Genomic DNA, 16439 nt, shown 5'->3' with positions numbered 1-16439 from the left:
GAAACAGGCTCCAGGCTCCGAGCCATCAGCCCAGAGCCCGACGCGGGGCTCGAACTCACGGACCGCGAGATCGTGACCTGGCTGAAGTCGGACGCTTAACCGACTGTGCCACCCAGGCGCCCCTGGAAATTCTTATTTACTAAGCCCTTCCCATGGGCCAGACCCTGGACCCTGTGTTTTTACCTGCACTACCTCATTCTGAGCTTACAATAACCTTGTGAGGGAGGAACTTTGGCCCCTGTTTTTCAGAGGAGGAAACTGTGGCTTAAAATATCTGGGTCGTTCGCCTGAAGTCACACAGCTGGTAAATGACAGAGGGAGGATTCAAATCTCGCTCTTCCTTCAGAGTGGTTTGTGACGATACCTGGTGTTCCCTAGGTGCTGAATAAGTGTTTGTTTTGCCCCCTTTCTGCCCACATGCTAATCCAAGCAGGTGTAGGGAAGAGCTGATTTGGGGGGAGGGGGTCCTGGCACCCAACACTTCCTGGAGGGGCCAGAACGCCACCTTGTCACAGAACATTAGTCACATCAGAACATTAATCACTTGCACACAGTGCTTTTGAGCTGACAAGGTTCTTTCCCACACCTTATCTCCTGGTCTAAGGGAGCCTAGTGCACTGATACCTAAAGATCCTTCAGGCTGCTGGGAAAGAGATCAGGCTGCTGGGAAAGAGATCGGCAGGCAAGTCATCCTATGTGATAAGCCTCAGAGAGGCAAAGTCCCCCTCCCCATGGACATACATAGGTACACACAGTGCACGGCCACTGTTCTGGTGGGAGGGATAGCTCGCTCAGCTGGGCATCTGGGCGGCCGGTAGGGCTGTTGGGGTGTTGCAACCCTCCCTGGGACAGCCAGCTGAGCCGAGCCTGTAGCTGAGAAGTGTTACCCTCTAGACCTGATAACCTATTGTGCTCCTGAAGGTCTCCTCCTCCTGAAAGGACTTTAGTCTTTGGAGCTGTCAGATGAACCGAGTGAGATAAGAGCTTGGCAGGCTGTGAAGGAAGGGAGGGAACACTCCATAGCCGCCTACTGCCCGGTCGAGACTCACACCATGGAGCCAAGGGCGGCCCGATCGCGGAAGGGAGAAGGGCCGAGAGGAGAGCAAGAGCGCCGACGCTCCGGAGGTGGTGAGGCACCCTCTGGGGGTGCAGAAAGCTCAGGGGGCGTTGGAGGTGGAGACGCATTGCTGCGGGGGAGGCTCCTACTCTCTTGGGAGGACAGGGGAGGCAGCCCCTGCCTCTGTCCCTCACTGCCCAGCCGGGAAAGGGAAGTGAAAGGGATATTCGGAGCGGGGGGGGGGGGGGCCCGTGCCTTATCTTGCAGACTCTTTCACCCCAGAGGGTGAATGGAGTAGCTTCCCAGTCCCGGATATTGTCATCCGGCTCCCAGTGGCGTCACCCCCTGCAAAAATGACTTCCCCTTCTGATCGCCTCACTGTGATACTACATATCGACTGGTTGGGGGCAGGGAGGCTGCTGAGCTTGCAGAAAGCATTTCCTGGAAAAAGGATGTTTCTGGGTCCGTACAAGGTCACAGAACCCTAACTCCCCCTCCCCCTTGGGTGTGCCCTTTGACCCTACCCCTAGGAAACATTGAGAAGGACAGAGGCCTGGACTTGGTGCAATGGACCCGACATATGGAGGTGAGGGAGGTCAGGGGTCAGACGTCAAGATGGACAGGTCTTGGGAGTGGAAGGAGACAGGGACGAAGACCAGCCTGGTGATAAAGACAATTTGTTCTTGGGTTCAAAACCTTTCAGATCAGGTTGGAGCCAACGGCTAAGATGGAGGGGGTTGGAATACAGGTCAGCAGGGCAGGGGCCAAGAGTCAGCCAGTGAACAGTCTTCTGTTAGTCGGGCTAAAGGTCAGCAGAGGGAAGGCTGGGGACAGGGGGAAGGGAGTAGGGTCAGAGACGACAAAGTGGTTGGGATCCAGGCCCTGGCGCTGGAAATGTCTTTCCTTGGTCCTCACTGCTGGTCTGGGAAGCCAGAGAGAGATAAATTTGGGGGGAGCCTCTCGGCAAGAACCGTGCCTGTTCATGTTTCTATCCCCAGCGCTTAGCAATGTGCCTGGCTCAGAGAGAAGAAGTTCAGTAGATATATGGAGAACCAGAGGATGGCTGCCCGGGTGGAGGGACATTGGGTCTTGCCCTGCTTTGCCCTGCAGGCTGTGAAGACACAGTTGCTGGAGCAAGCACAGGGACAGCTGATAGAGCTGCTGGATCGGGCCGTGCAGGAAGCCATCCAATGCTACCCACAACAAGGCGGACCCCTGTCCTCCATTCCTCCAGATTCCTTGAGCAAGTAAGAGTCTGAGGACCTGGGGGCTGGGGAATGGCTAGAGCGGGCTCCTCTAGCATAAGGGTCATGAACCCTAAATATCATCTCATACTTCCTTTGCCAGCACTGGCATGACCCCGACTTCAACCTTCCCTCTTTTGCTCGTATTGCCTCTGCCTGCCCAACACTGACCTCCACCTTTGGGGTCTTTTTCTGCCCTGGCCCTGACCTTCCACCTGCTCCTGCCCTCTGGCCCTGGCCCTGACCTACCTCTACTATTGCCTTTGGCTCCCAAGTATTGACCTTCTGCAAGGCCCTGCTCTCTACCCAGGGCCTTCTTCCTCTGGGTCCTGATCCAGAACAACTGTCTTCATTTAGGGCCCGGGAGCCATCCCTGGGGAAGCGGAAAATTTTCATCATCCGAAAGTCCCTGCTTGAGTAAGTCCACGTAAAGGGCAGGGGATGGAGGAAAAGAAAGGGATTCAGCGAGGGTTCCAGGACACCTCATTTCTCATCCTCGGGTTCTAGGTGTTTGGAGGGAAGACTTGGAGAAGGTTTCTAAAGTTTAGTCTCCCCATTTGCCCTGGGTGTGATCGGCCCAGCCTTTAGCTGGAAGTTCCCAATCACTAGTCCCCACCCCACCCCCACCCGCGTACAGTGTCTGAGCGGGGTCTGCGGGACCTCGAGGACCCTCCCACACTGACATTCGGGCCCCTGTCCCCCCAGCGAGCTGATGGAAGTACAGCATTTCCGCACCATCTACCACATGTTCATCGCCGGCTTGTGCGTCTTCATCATCAGCACCCTGGCCATCGACTTCATTGATGAGGGCAGGTAGGCGGCGGGGGCCCCGCGGCCCCCCCACCCATGCCTGGGACAGGCACGTGGATCACACCCCCTAGGTCCCTAGTGTTCCACTTGCCACTGGCTTAAGACAGCACAAGGCCTCCTTTGATCTTGTGATTCCTGGACCCATATCAACATTGCTTCCAGCAACATTCCCACCTAAAACGCACCTTGACTTCTTCCTTCCACAGCCTTTGGATGGCCCTTGCTCTGACCTTCCAGGTCAGCCACTCTGGGGACACTCTGTCGCCTGCTCAAATACTTCTCAGTAGGAAACTTGCCCCAAGGCAGATCCATGTAAGCTAGCAGGCTCGCTTCACACCACTCTCTCAAGTTCTTCCCAAGTTCAATCCAAGCAACCTTCATGGAGCACTTCCCAAGGACCCACCCTGGGAGCCAGAGAGATGACGGCCAGACCCCCTCCCTGTCTATGAGGCACTACCAGTCTTGGGGAGGGGGGAGACAGACATGCATGCAAACGCCCCCAAAGAGCACCCCCCCCCCCACGCTGGGGGTGAGCCTCAGAGGGCTCTGTAGCCCCAGGGGGTCTGTATTTGCACGTCCCCTACCTCACCCTAAGTAGAGTTTAGGAAGCAGTAAAAAGAAAAGGATCAAAGATCTGCAGGTTCTGCAACGTATTTCCTTCTGGTAAAACTGTTGTTAATTCTATGAGTGGTATAAGGATCAAATCTCAGTAAAAAGTCCAAATGCATGTCAAGGGACCGTCCTTCCCGACTACTCCCTCAACCCCAGACCGGATGTAAGGGTTTTCACAGGTTTCAGAGAGTCCCTCTAGAGCATTTGCCACGCATTCACCCCCACGTGTCTATAAGAACCAAGAAGCGGTGTGTAGAAAGTTTATATAAATAAGATATTCACTGTACTTCTTGATTTCATTCCTTAACAACCTATCTTCCTATCTCAGAGATCTTTCCAGGTCAGCCCACTGTTCTTAATGACTGTGGTCTGGAGGTGCCAGTCTTTTGCTCATTTGGTCCTTTACCAAGGGACACTTAGGTTGTTTCCAACTTTTCACCATTACAAGCCAAACACTCTTAACCTAAGCAAACAAAACACCTAACAACCTGCTTTCCACTAACTTGCGTCTGCAGCGACAGACGTTCCAAAAGAACAAAACTGACAAAAATCAAAGTTAAACTCTGAAAACCTCATATTCTAATGCCCACGGCATACAAAGTTCTGAGCCCTTCTGCAACACCGCAAAATTCAGAGGGCTCTAAAGGTCATTTGTAAGCAAACCCATCCCACAATCCAGTCTTTTCCAGCGACGCCCTGTGTTAGAAGTTTGGGACAATAGAGGTGCCATCTTGAACACCTTCAGATATGGGGAGCTGGAAATTCGGGCAAAATGCCTCAGTTTATTTCCCAAGAGTTCTGACTGCACAGGGAGGGGACAAAGTCGGGCCACACATTTGTCTACCTTGTCTCTTCCTCTCTACTCCAAGGCTGATGCTGGAGTTTGACCTACTGATCTTCAGCTTTGGACAGCTGCCCTTGGCGCTGATGACGTGGGTCCCCATGTTCCTGTCCACTCTGCTGGTGCCCTACCAGGCCCTGAGGCTGTGGGCGAGGCCCCGGGCAAGAGGGGCCTGGATGCTGGGGGTGGGCCTGGGCTGCATGATGCTGGCTGTCCACACCACCGTGCTCTGGGTCCTCCCCGTCCACGTGGCATTGAAGTATCAGCTCCCGCCTGCCTCCCGCTGTATCCTGGTCTTTGAGCAGGTAGGTGATGGGGTGATGGGCAGGCGAGGCTGGGGTAGGGCCCCTGTGGGGAAGGGGACTTGATACTACAGTATTGGTGGAGGCGGAGCTAGTTACTAAGGGCGGAGTCCATCTGGAAGGATTTGAGGGCACCAGCAGGAACCAAGGATATTTGCTGTTATGCAAAAGTAATCGGATTTTGCAAGGAGTCAGGGGGGTTGGCTGGTTGGAGGCTCCGCCCTGGCGTTTCCTGTACGTCTTTACTCCTGATTCATCCCAGCAGCTACCTGTGTTAGGTTAAAAGACTACCCGACAAAAAAATAAAGTATGGGCTTTGATCGTACAGATTTTGCAGTCCACCGGCCTCTCTCTTCGGTAAACAAGTGCACAGAGATGTTAAGTGATTTGCTCAAAGCCACACAGCAACTTAACCTCCCTTCCATTCCTTCTCAGGTCAGGCTCCTGATGAAGAGCTACTCCTTCTTGAGAGAGGCTGTGCCTGGAACCCTTTGTGCCAGAGGAGGTGAGGCACTGCTTTGAACTCAGTCATTTTGGCTGTTTGAATGAAGCCAGCCATACCAGGATTCTCACAAAAGCTCTGACTTCCTAAGCCTGTGTTGCTCCCAGGGCAGAATTCTGACCTCCAACTAGACTCTGTGGGCTTTAGTCATTAGGCATCCTCTGGTCCCACCTCTGAGATATGGTACCTCTGTGGCCCAGGACTTCTGGCGCTTTCCAATTTCCAGGCTTAGCCTGGAAAGACCCAGAGTATGAGAGCCTCATATTAGCAAGTCAGGAGGTACCAGGATGACCGAGTGGTTAAGTGTTGGACTTAAGATCTGATGGACGTATATCCTGGCTCTGTCGGCAGAGCATGTGACTCTTGATCTCAGGGTCATGGGTTCGAGCCCCACGTTGGGTGTACAAATTACTTAAAAATAAAATCTTTTTAAAAATGTGGTGGGGAGGGGCACCTGGGTGGCGCAGTCGGTTAAGCGTCCGACTTCAGCCAGGTCACGATCTCGCTGTCCGTGAGTTCGAGCCCCGCGTCGGGCTCTGGGCTGATGGCTCAGAGCCTGGAGCCTGTTTCTGATTCTGTGTCTCCCTCTCTCTCTGCCCCTCCCCCGTTCATGCTCTGTCTCTCTCTGTCCCAAAAATAAATAAACGTTGAAAAAAAAAATAAAAATGTGGTGGGGGAGTCAGAGCAGAAGGAGAGAAAGAATGGGTGGTGGAGCTTATAAATGCCAAATGAAACTCTGGCCACAGCAGGTGCTGCACCAGAAAGTAGGGTGCCTAGAATGGAAGCAAAAGAAGGGCAACCAAAGAGCAGCTTCAGCTCCTGCCTAGTCTCACCTTCCCGACTGCACCTCCAGACCCAAAGTCGGGTCCCTCCCACTCCACCCCCCCCCCCCACCGCACCTCTGCCCCATCCAGGCCTCCACCCACCAGTCCCAGCCTCCACTCCCCCTGCCCTCTCTCCTTCCCCACTTCACTGATCCAAGCCCTCTCCTTCCTCCCCAGGTGAGGGCATGCGGGCCCCCAGTTTCTCCAGCTACCTCTACTTCCTCTTCTGCCCAACACTAATCTACAGGGAGACTTACCCCAGGTAAGACCCTGCTCCTCTTTCCCAAATGCCCAGACCCATCAGGGACCTTGCCTTCTACTTTCCATTCTCTGAGGCCTGTAGCCTCAGGCACTGACCACGGTCTCAGGAAGCATCCCATAATAAAAATGGGAAATAGGTGTCAGACAGACTACGCCTTCTCCAAGCACAACCCACAAGGGTGGCCAACTGTCCTGGGTTGGCCCTGGGCTGTCCCAGTGTTAGCACTGAAAATCCTGCACCCTGGGAAACCCATCGGTCTGGAGCAACCTCCCGATGGTTGCACTTTAGTTGACCTTCAAGTTAAAAATCCATTTGCCATGTCTACTGGGGAAGGTCCAAAGTGTTCTAGACCCTTGCCTGCCTAGATAATCCTCCCAGGCCCGAGCAATTGAGGGAGCTTCGGAGAGAGGGCCCTAGAACCTGTGTACCAGTGGGTATGGAACAAGCTAAAAGATAAAAAGACTAAAAACATATTGTCCCCATTGCTGCTGCAGGACACCCAACGTCAGGTGGAATTACGTGGCCAAGAACTTTGCCCAGGTCAGAAGATGGGGTAGAAATGTGACTTGTGGTGACTGAGTGGGGCATTTCTGGAAGTGGGGTCCGGGAGGCCTGGGGAGGAGGTCAGAGGGTGGGGCTAAGGTAAGAGGAGGCAGGTGCTGGGCCAGAATCCGGTTCCAGAGTCGAGGGGGCAGCTGCTAGTGACCCCTGTCAAAGTTATGTACCCCCCACCCACCGCCCCCCAGGCTCTGGGCTGCGTACTCTATGCCTGCTTCATCCTGGGCCGCCTCTGCGTTCCCGTCTTTGCCAACATGAGCCGGGAGCCCTTCAGTACCCGGGCTCTGGTGCTGTCTATCATGCACGCCACCTTGCCAGGTATGCCCACCGAAGGCAGGGCTGGGGAGGGCTGCACCCTGGGAAGGCTTAGCGGGGGGCTCCTCCCTCCCCTCACTCCTTTCCTTCAGCCAGATTCAACACCTCCTGCCTCAGAAACCTCTCCCACATGTGTCCCTCGCCTCCTCATTGCTCCATTGCTAGGGTCTCAGTTCATTCAGATGGCCACTCCACTGCCTCTTTCCACATCAGCCTCCTCGCCTGCCTGCTTTCCCTCTCAATCTTCCCACCTTCCCCTGACACTGCTGCCCAGATGAACTTCCCTCCTACAGGTTAATCATTCCCTACTCTGCTTCCAAAACTCCAGTCACTCCCCATTGCTGGCATCTCCAGATAAGATTTGACCCCTTGGCCTGGCATTCAAGACCCCTTCCCCGACAGCCTAGCCTATCTTCTCGTCCTGCCACAAGCTCAGCCATTCCTTGAAAGACATGTACTTTCATGCCTCCGGGCTTTTGCTCATACTGGGGTCTCAGCTTGGAATGACCTTTCCCCATTTTCCAGCTGTGAACTCCAGTCTGTTTCTGGAGGCCCATAACAAAGATGCCCCCTCCTCTAGGAAGCCTGTCAGTTTTAGCCATCAGTCACTATGACCCACCCCTTGCTCTGCATTCCCAAGCACCTCAATAGCCACCCGTGCTTAGCTCCCAGCACATTTGACCTTGACGCATGGTTGGACTTGTCTCTGTCCCGATCTCTGCCTCTGTCTCTCTCTCTCTTTCTCTCTCTCCAACCACTCTGTGAACTGCCAATGGCCAGGGCTTTGAGATTCATCTGTGCATCCCCGACATGTGGCTTGGAGTTCATGAGCAGATGGATGGATTAATGAATGTAAGGGGCGCCTGGGTGGCGCAGTCGGTTAAGCGTCCGACTTCAGCCAGGTCACGATCTCGCGGCCCGTGGGTTCGAGCCCCGCATCAGGCTCTGGGCTGATGGCTCAGAGCCTGGAGCCTGTTTCCGATTCTGTGTCTCCCTCTCTCTCTGCCCCTCCCCCGTTCATGCTCTGTCTCTCTCTGTCCCAAAAATAAATAAACGTTGAAAAAAAAAATTAAAAAAAAAAATGAATGTAAGAATTTGTGAGTGACAAATAACTGGCTGGAAGGAGTTGGGGCCCTGGTTGCTGATGAGGACCCCTCAGGGCTTCCCAAGGGAGCCAGGTGGGCAGTCTGACATGCAGCCCTTGTCCCCACTCACCAGGCATCTTCATGCTGCTGCTCATCTTCTTTGCCTTCCTCCACTGCTGGCTCAACGCCTTCGCAGAGATGCTACGGTTTGGAGACAGAATGTTCTATCGGGTGGGGCCTGGACCTGGCCACTTGGGAGCTGGGTGCAGGGAGGTCTGGGGAGCGATCTGGGGAGGATGATGGCTCCATTGGGTGTCACCTCAGCTGTGCTGTCAAGCTCTCACGTGAGAAATGCGCTCCTCTGGGTGTGGCTCTAATGCCACCTGTCCACCTCTTGACTAGCCAGGGCTAACTGCTTCTGTGCGCATGGTACACTGGAACCATCTTCTCCTGGAAGGGGATGAAGGAGGGAGTGTGGGCCTCAGGTCCTGAAGAGACTGCAGGGAAAGTTCTTGCTGTCCCTCTTCAGCCAGGGCCCAGCCCCTTGTGGAAGAAAATTGGGATAGGGTGCAGGGAGCAAGGGGGAGCCACTGGGGCCTGGGAAGAGTCAGGGCCCTGATGCTCACCTCCTTCCCCTAACCCTGACCCACTCTTCCCCAGGACTGGTGGAATTCAACGTCCTTCTCCAACTACTACCGCACTTGGAACGTGGTGGTCCATGACTGGCTGTACAGCTACGTCTATCAAGATGGGCTGTGGGTATGGGCTCTGCAGACCCCCTCAACTCCCACAGTTAATGTAGCCTCCCCAGAACATTCTCCTTCCCTTCCTCTGCATCATCCGCCTTTTCCAGACCTAGGGGCCCCCTGGACTTTCATCTGCTCCTTTCTACCCAACCCAGTGGGCAGAAAATCCTTCTTAGGATCTAACTTCCTTCCCTCTTTACTCCTAACCCCACCCCTCCACAGAGCACTTCTCTCCTCCTTAGACTTCTGAGAAACATGCATGTAGCAATTCTCAGTTACCAAGGCTTTTCACATACATAATCTGCACTGTAATCCTGAGAAGTAAGTATTCTTATGTCCCCTTTAAAAAATTGCATGTAAGGCCCAAAGAACTTAAGTAGGACGTATCACCCCTTGAGACCCCCAAATCTCATATTCTTTCCATTGTACTGTATACTTTCTGGCTTCCTTAAGGAGGGGACTCTTTGTGGAAGAGTCTTAGAGAGACTCATTCCACCCTTCTCCCCCATCCCCTGCCAGCTTCTCGGTGGCCGGGCCCGAGGGGCAGCCATGTTGGGTGTGTTCCTGGTTTCTGCAGTGGTCCATGAGTACATCTTCTGCTTTGTCCTGGGATTCTTCTACCCGGTCATGCTCATGCTCTTCCTTGTCTTTGGAGGTGAGCTTGGCCTCTGTGTGCCACTGGAGGGGGAGCCATCCAGAGGGAGGAGGCCAGGAGTCCTGCTCCTGCAGATTCCAGATGGATGGGGGAGGCCACATACCCTTCTGGGAAGAGGCATGAAAGTTGGGGTGGGGAGGAACTTAGGAACAGGGAGGGAAGCAGCAGGAGGTATCCTGGGGGATGTGAGAGATGATTTCTGGCTGGAGTGGAGCATCTGAGCAGGGCACACATAGAGGGAGACAAAGGAGAGAAAACTGGCATGAGGCTGGGAGGTTTAGTATGAGATCCAGGATATTGATGTGTAAACTGAGGAATCCTGGTTTTACATGAGCCGCTCGAGACCTCCATGGGTTGCCGGAGCTGGGCTCAAGATCTTCCTCAATGATGCCTTCCTGTTCCATCTCTTCCCAGTACCCTGGGATGGGGGGGGTGGGGGGCATCCAGGGAGACAAGGCACTGGAATTGGGGTAACAACCTTTCCTCCTGCATCAGGGCTGCTGAACTTCATGATGCATGACCGGCACACAGGCCCAGCATGGAATGTGCTAATGTGGACCTTGCTCTTTCTGGGCCAAGGCATCCAAGTCAGCCTGTACTGCCAGGAATGGTATGCACGGCGACACTGCCCCCTACCCCAGGTAAGGGACCACCGCCCTCCCTCAGCTCCCCATCCAGAAGGACACACCTCCCCTCTCCAAGAGCCAGCCCCCTGTTCTTGCCCAATTCAATAGCCATGGTCAGGGGCTAGGCCTGGTTTGGGGGTGATGGGCTCCCTTGTCTTGGACGCGTAGGGTGGGGACAGGAGGGACTCACGCATAATTCACCTTTCTCTGGCACAGACAACCTTCTGGGGGCTGGTGACACCTCGATCTTGGTCCTGCCATACCTAGAAGTCAGAGCACTGTCACTGCCCAGAGGACGCCACCAAGTCCTTCTCTGCCTGCAAAGCCTTGGACCAGAGCACCTCTCCCTGCATTCCTAGATCTAGCTCCAAGTCAAGGGGGCCTGGCAGGCATGACCCCAGCAGGGAATGCCAGGGACTGAGATCTGAGGACCTGTAGAACCGCTAAGCACAAACTCACTGTGGTCGTGGCTCTTGAGCCGCCAAGCCCCACGGATTGGGCACAGAGCCCCCTCCTACCTCATCACTGTCCAGACTTGGGGATACTTGAAGGATCTTATAGATTTGGTGAATGTGGGGTGACTTAGAGAAATGAGGGCCATCAAGGTCTGAGAAAGGTTTGAACTGCTTCCAATACAATAATAAAGTTTGTATCCCTTTTTATTCATTCATTTGTTTATTCCTCCCTTCATTATTTGTTGAAGGCCCACATTGGACAGGCACGATTGAAGAGCTGTGTCTACAGCAGCAAGACTTTGTGCTGGAAGGGGCTGAAAGGGGCTGGAAGGGGCTGGAAGGTGGCATCTTGCCTCGCCTTTCCGGTGCCTTGCCCCTCCCCAAAACCCAACCTCACCTTCCTCCCACCTCTTCCTTCCTCAGTTCATGTTTCCACACCCCTTAATCCTTCTACTCCTAGCAACCTCTAGCACATTTGGAAAGGGCACATAGCAGGCCTCCTTTCCCTCCACAGACCCAGGAGACGAACTGTCCGTATAGACCTTACACAAGTATTTTCATTTCGTGAGCCACAGTATCCACCGCTATAAAGTGGACCTTAAAACGAAGAGTGTCCTGACTGTATGGGTTCAGAAGGTCAAAATATTCACGTTCACAACCATCCCAGAAGCCAGACTTTGTAGTCACTCTAAGGAGAGGATCTTTTTTTCTAATTTTTAAATTAAATTTAATTTTTAAAATGATAGCCTGAGGTTTTTTTTTTTTTAATGCTTATTTACTTATTTTAGAGAGAGAGAGAGAGAGAAGGAGAGAGAGAATCCCAAGCAGGCTCCATGCTGCTAGTGCAGAGCCCAACATAGGGCTTGAACTCATGAAACCTCGAGATCATGACCTGAGCCAAAACTAGAGTTGTATGCTTAACCGACTGAGCCACCCAGGTGCCCCTTGGTTTCATTTCTTATATCATCTTGTGTGTTCTTTTTTTTTTAAATTTTTAACATTTATTTATTTTTGAGAGACAGACCATGAGTGAGGGAGGGATAGAGAGAGAAGGGGGGGACACAGAATCCAAAGCAGGCTCCAGGATCTGAGCTGTCAACAGAGCCCGAACTCATGGACCACGAGATCATGACCTGAGCCAAAGCCGGACGTTCAACCGACTGAGCCACGCAGGCGCCCCTTGTCTTGTATGCTCTTTAATCATTCCATAGCAAGTTGCTGCTATCCGTTCCCCTTTCCCTGCTCCCTTGTTATTTTGGAAGTTCTACTAAACCTTTCCATTCCCTTGATAGTTGCCTTCTTTCCCAGCACTGATGATCCAATACCTACTTCATTACCATCATTTTTAATATGCCAATTGTTTCTTCCATTAAGATGTTTTATTTCCTGCCAGATGTTTTATTTTCTACCCCAGTAAGAGAGACCTTTAGAATGCTTTTACTGTGCTTTCTTATTGTGCTTCCAATTCCTAGGTTTGGCTGAGGTAGCACAGTACTTATGTTCCTAGATATAATTAGGTGTCTGTCAAGCTCCATGAACATTTAACAGTATGATATTTTGCCAACTTTCTTGCTCACTGCAGGGTTTTCTCCTCCCCTTCATCTTCCTCTACCTTGACTTCTCTATTCCCTAACCAAATTTTTTCTTAAGTATTTTCCTCAGGTGAGACAGGAGATTGATATACTCTTTGAATCATCTATAGCTCCAAATATCTTTCTTTTGCTCTGACAAGTGAAAGCTTTCCAGCTGGGGATGAGGTCCCTGGGCAACCGTTCTTTTCTCTCACTGTCCCCACGTTAGTTAGCTTCCAGTGCTGCCGATGAAGAGTCCCCGGTCAATTGGATTCTTTTCCCTTTGTACAGAACTTGCTCTTTCTGTCTAGAAACTTGAAAATGTTTTTCTTTAATCTTGGAATTCAGGAGTTTCATGCTTAGATGTCTGTCTTTTCTTTCTTTTTTCTTTTCTTTCTTTTTTTTTTTTTTTTTTTTTTTTTTTGGTCTTCCTGTGCCCTTTTGGTCTACAAGCGCAGATCTTTCTTTCAAGTCACTGAAATATTCTTCTATTTTTAAATTATTGCCTCTCTTCCATCTATGCCTTTTCACTCTTTTGGAGCTAATATATTTGAATGTTAGGACTACTGGAGCTATTCTCCAAGTCTCATGTTTTCCTCGCTATTTCCATCTCTTCGTATTATTTGCTCCATGCTTTGAAATATTTTTTCCACTTGTTCTTCCAAGCCACTAATTTGAGTCTCAGAAGTGACCAGACTTCTCTCTTTCAATACATATACTGACTTTGTTTTGTTGAAAAAATGTTTCTTTAGTTCCAGAAAGGTTTTTGTTTTTTTGTTTTTGTTTTGTTGTTGTTGTTGTTGTTGTTGTTGTTGTTTGGTACACTACTTGAATCTCTTTAAGTGCTCCTGGTATTTTCTTAAGTTGTCTTATAACTCTTCAGTGGTCCCTATGCTGTCTGGTAGGCAGGAAAACCACCTATGATGACCTCATCCCTGTAAAGTCAAGGCCCTCTGAGTCATGTTCTTTCAAGATCGCCCATGGTCCTGACCTCAGCACAGGGGCTCTCCAAAGCCAGTCTCCAGACTCCTGTGTGGTGAAAATGAAGAAGCTCTTCGCCAGGTCTCCCCACATTAGGCCTTCATTTCACTAACTTGAACTTCAAGCCCTCACTTGCACATCTTGCCCCTGGGCCCAGCAGCAAGATGGCTTAGGAGAGGCATGTGTTTGGAGATGGGAGTGGAAATTCCCTTAGAACTGGAGCATACATTAGAATCACCTCCAGAACTTGCTAGTAGAGACAGTTGAGCCCGGCCGCAGAAGTTTCTGATTCATTCATCTAGGTGGCTAAGAGTTAGCACTGCTAACCGATCCCCAAGGAGTGTTGGCACTGCTGGTCTGGGAACCACACTTTGAGAAACACTGCATTAGCGTACACCAAACCAGGGGCATCTGGGTGGCTCAGTCGGTTGAGTGTCCAACCTCAGCTCAGGTCATGATCTTGCAGTTCATGAGTTCGAGCCCTGTGTCAGGCTCTGTGCTGACAGCTCAGAGCCGGGAGCCTGCTCTGGATTCTGTGTCTCCCTCTCTCTCTGCTCCTCCCCCATCCATGCTGTCTCTCTCTCAAAAGTAAATAAACATTAAAATTTTTTTTTTAGAATACACAAAACCGAGCTGTCCTTCTTCTTCAAAATTACAGCTTTTGTTTACGGTAAGGAAATTAATCCAATGTCAGGGAGGTATCATCTACTCATTTTGCGTTGGGTTCTTCAACTTAGTCCTAGTACTAAGGCTTGTATACAACAGGGCTCCATCCAGGACCCCCTGTCCACCAAAGCCCTTGTTGGTGCTTTGCTGCCCTGACTCCTGGCACAAGAACAGGGCAGTGGCACCCAGAGCAGAACACTTTTAGGCTGAACTGAAGTTGAGTAGAAGTGAGTCAGACCAGAAAGTCTCTCCTTTGCACAGGCTCCGGAGCCCTCATGGTACCCTTGTTTTACCCTGGTGCACAGAGGGTGGGAGCAGCACTGCCCCAGCCCTCCCTCCAGGATGTCAGTGGGGGTGGGAGGTGCCTGGAGTGGGGGTATGCATGTGAGGCAGGGGAGAGCTCTGTGGCCACCTTCCCGCCCAGCAGGGCTCTCCTCCTGGGCTAGGAACCACCTTGTTCCTAGAAAGGGTCTCCTCTCTGCTCCCCTATCTGTGTCCCTCAAACTCTGTGCCCATCCTCTGCCTCAAACACCTTCCCTTCACCTCTGTGATTTTGTCCAGTCTTTTATCCAAATCTCCTTGCCTGTCTTGGGACCTCCATATAACACCCACCTTCTCCTGTGGTCCCCTCCCCAGTCTGTGTTGGCCCAGTGGCCTGCAGCCTCCATAACTGCCCTAGCTGGAGCTTCTCCCTCCCATATCGCTCCTCCCTTGCTCTATTGCTTGGAGCCCTCCTCCTATAACACACACTCCGCAATTCTGAAACACAGACCTCAAATGGGCATTGCAGCAATGTCCAATGATCTTCCAATTAATCTGGAGGACTCCCTTCCCACTTGCCAAAACAATTTCATTTCTTCTCTCCCCACCATCCATTTCCAAGTCTACAATCCCCCCAAAACATACAAACATATGCTCAGCTTTTCCCCACTCCAAGTCCCTCCTATGAGCTGCAGGAATTCGCCCTCTTTCCATCACAGACCATTCTCTTGCCTCTCACCATCTCCAACACTAAGTCCCTTTTATGAGTTCCCGGGGTCAACCCCCTCCTTTCTCCTCTCTACCAAATGGTTCCCATAAGCATCCAGACATGCTCCTCCACTATGTCCCATCTCTAACTTTCTCTCTCTTAGCCCCACATCCTCATGAAGCTCCTACTTCTCAGCTTCCTTCTGGAAAAAGTTGTCTGGGCTCACTGTGGCTGTTTTCTCACCTCTATTCACTTTTGTGCTAATCCTGGGTCTACAAAGGTGTCTCTTCATAGTTTAGTATGGCTTATTACTCCAGTACCCATCCCTTCCTGTCATCTCCTTTTGTGCCAGACAGATTCACTCTAATACATGACACATCTCTATGTATGCTTGAAAAATAGAGTGTTGTACTCTACCTTTTTAATTTATATGAAGTAATTTATGCCATAATTCTCATCCCATTCATATTCATCGCTGTTTGAGATATATAAATGGTGCTACATTCAAATATGTACATTTCTGCTGATACCTTGTTGCATTCTATATATGCACACACTGATTTTTTATGTATGCCTTAACCTAGTAGTGGACATTTAGTGTGGGCTTAAGGAAACAGGGATTCTCTCTAGGATTTCCTAGGAACTAATTTTTAAGATATGTTTAGTTCCACTAAAAACTGCCAGATAGTCTCCAAAATGGCTAGACCAGGAACCATCTACTTTTTTTTTTTTTTACCAGAAGTGCATGAGGTTTTCAGTTTCCTCACATTTTCAGAGCATGAGGTATTTAGCTAATTTTGCTTACAAATAGCCAATTGTACCACAACCATTTGTCGAAAAGCCTATTCTTTCTTCACTGAATTGCCTTTGCACATTTGTTAAAAATCAATTGATCATATATATGTGGATCTATTTCTGGACCCATTTCTGTTCCATTGATCTATTTGTCTCGCACCCTGTCTTGATTACTAAAACTCTCTTTAGGTCTCAAAATCAGGGGTGCCTGGGTGGCTCAGTTGGTTAAGCATCCAACTTCAGCTCAGGTTATGATCTCACAGTTCGTGGGTTTGAGCCCCAGGTCGGGCTCTGTGCTGACAGCTCAGAGCCGGGAGCCTGCCTCAGATTCTGTCTCTCTCTCTCTCTCTTTCTTTGTCCCTCCCCCCTTCATGCTTTCTCTCTTTCTCTCAAAAAATAAACATTAAAAAAAAAAGTCTCAAAATCAGGTAGCGTAACTACTACAACTTTTTTCTTTCTTAAAGTTGGTTTTGGCTATTCTAGATCGCTTGCATTTCCATATGGATTTTATATTATTATTTTTTAAAACAACACCAGTTTAGGGAGCCTGGGTGGCTCAATC

General features: G+C 51.0%; 1 protein-coding gene across 4 annotated transcripts; it reads left to right on the top strand.

The window, feature by feature from the left end:
- The first annotated feature begins 130 nt into the window (after nt 1-130).
- SOAT2 (sterol O-acyltransferase 2) lies at nt 131-11105 on the top strand. 4 transcript variants are annotated; one of them, XM_040488008.1, is made up of 16 exons: nt 131-745; nt 922-1128; nt 1588-1643; nt 2168-2304; nt 2659-2718; nt 3007-3114; nt 4593-4869; nt 5302-5371; nt 6370-6454; nt 6949-6994; nt 7201-7330; nt 8546-8643; nt 9073-9171; nt 9678-9813; nt 10309-10454; nt 10656-11105. In XM_040488008.1, exons 2-16 carry the CDS (start codon nt 1053-1055, stop codon nt 10704-10706), a joined length of 1575 nt encoding a protein of 524 aa, XP_040343942.1. In that variant the 5' UTR covers nt 131-745; nt 922-1052; the 3' UTR covers nt 10707-11105. The 4 variants fall into 4 exon arrangements, 3 of the variants coding, with proteins under 3 accessions (XP_040343942.1, XP_040343941.1, XP_040343943.1); XM_040488007.1 differs by having other exon boundaries at nt 131-1128; XM_040488009.1 differs by lacking the exon at nt 10656-11105 and having other exon boundaries at nt 131-1128; nt 8546-8618; nt 10309-10422.
- Nucleotides 11106-16439: the final 5334 nt, after the last annotated feature.

This window comes from Herpailurus yagouaroundi, unplaced genomic scaffold (genome assembly GCF_014898765.1).
Source record: "Herpailurus yagouaroundi ecotype Mexico unplaced genomic scaffold, PumYag 166, whole genome shotgun sequence".
In the NCBI taxonomy this organism is placed as follows: Eukaryota; Metazoa; Chordata; class Mammalia; order Carnivora; family Felidae; genus Herpailurus; species Herpailurus yagouaroundi.
The sequence above is the reverse complement of the archived record's forward strand: the minus strand, read 5'-3'. Positions and strand labels throughout refer to the sequence as shown.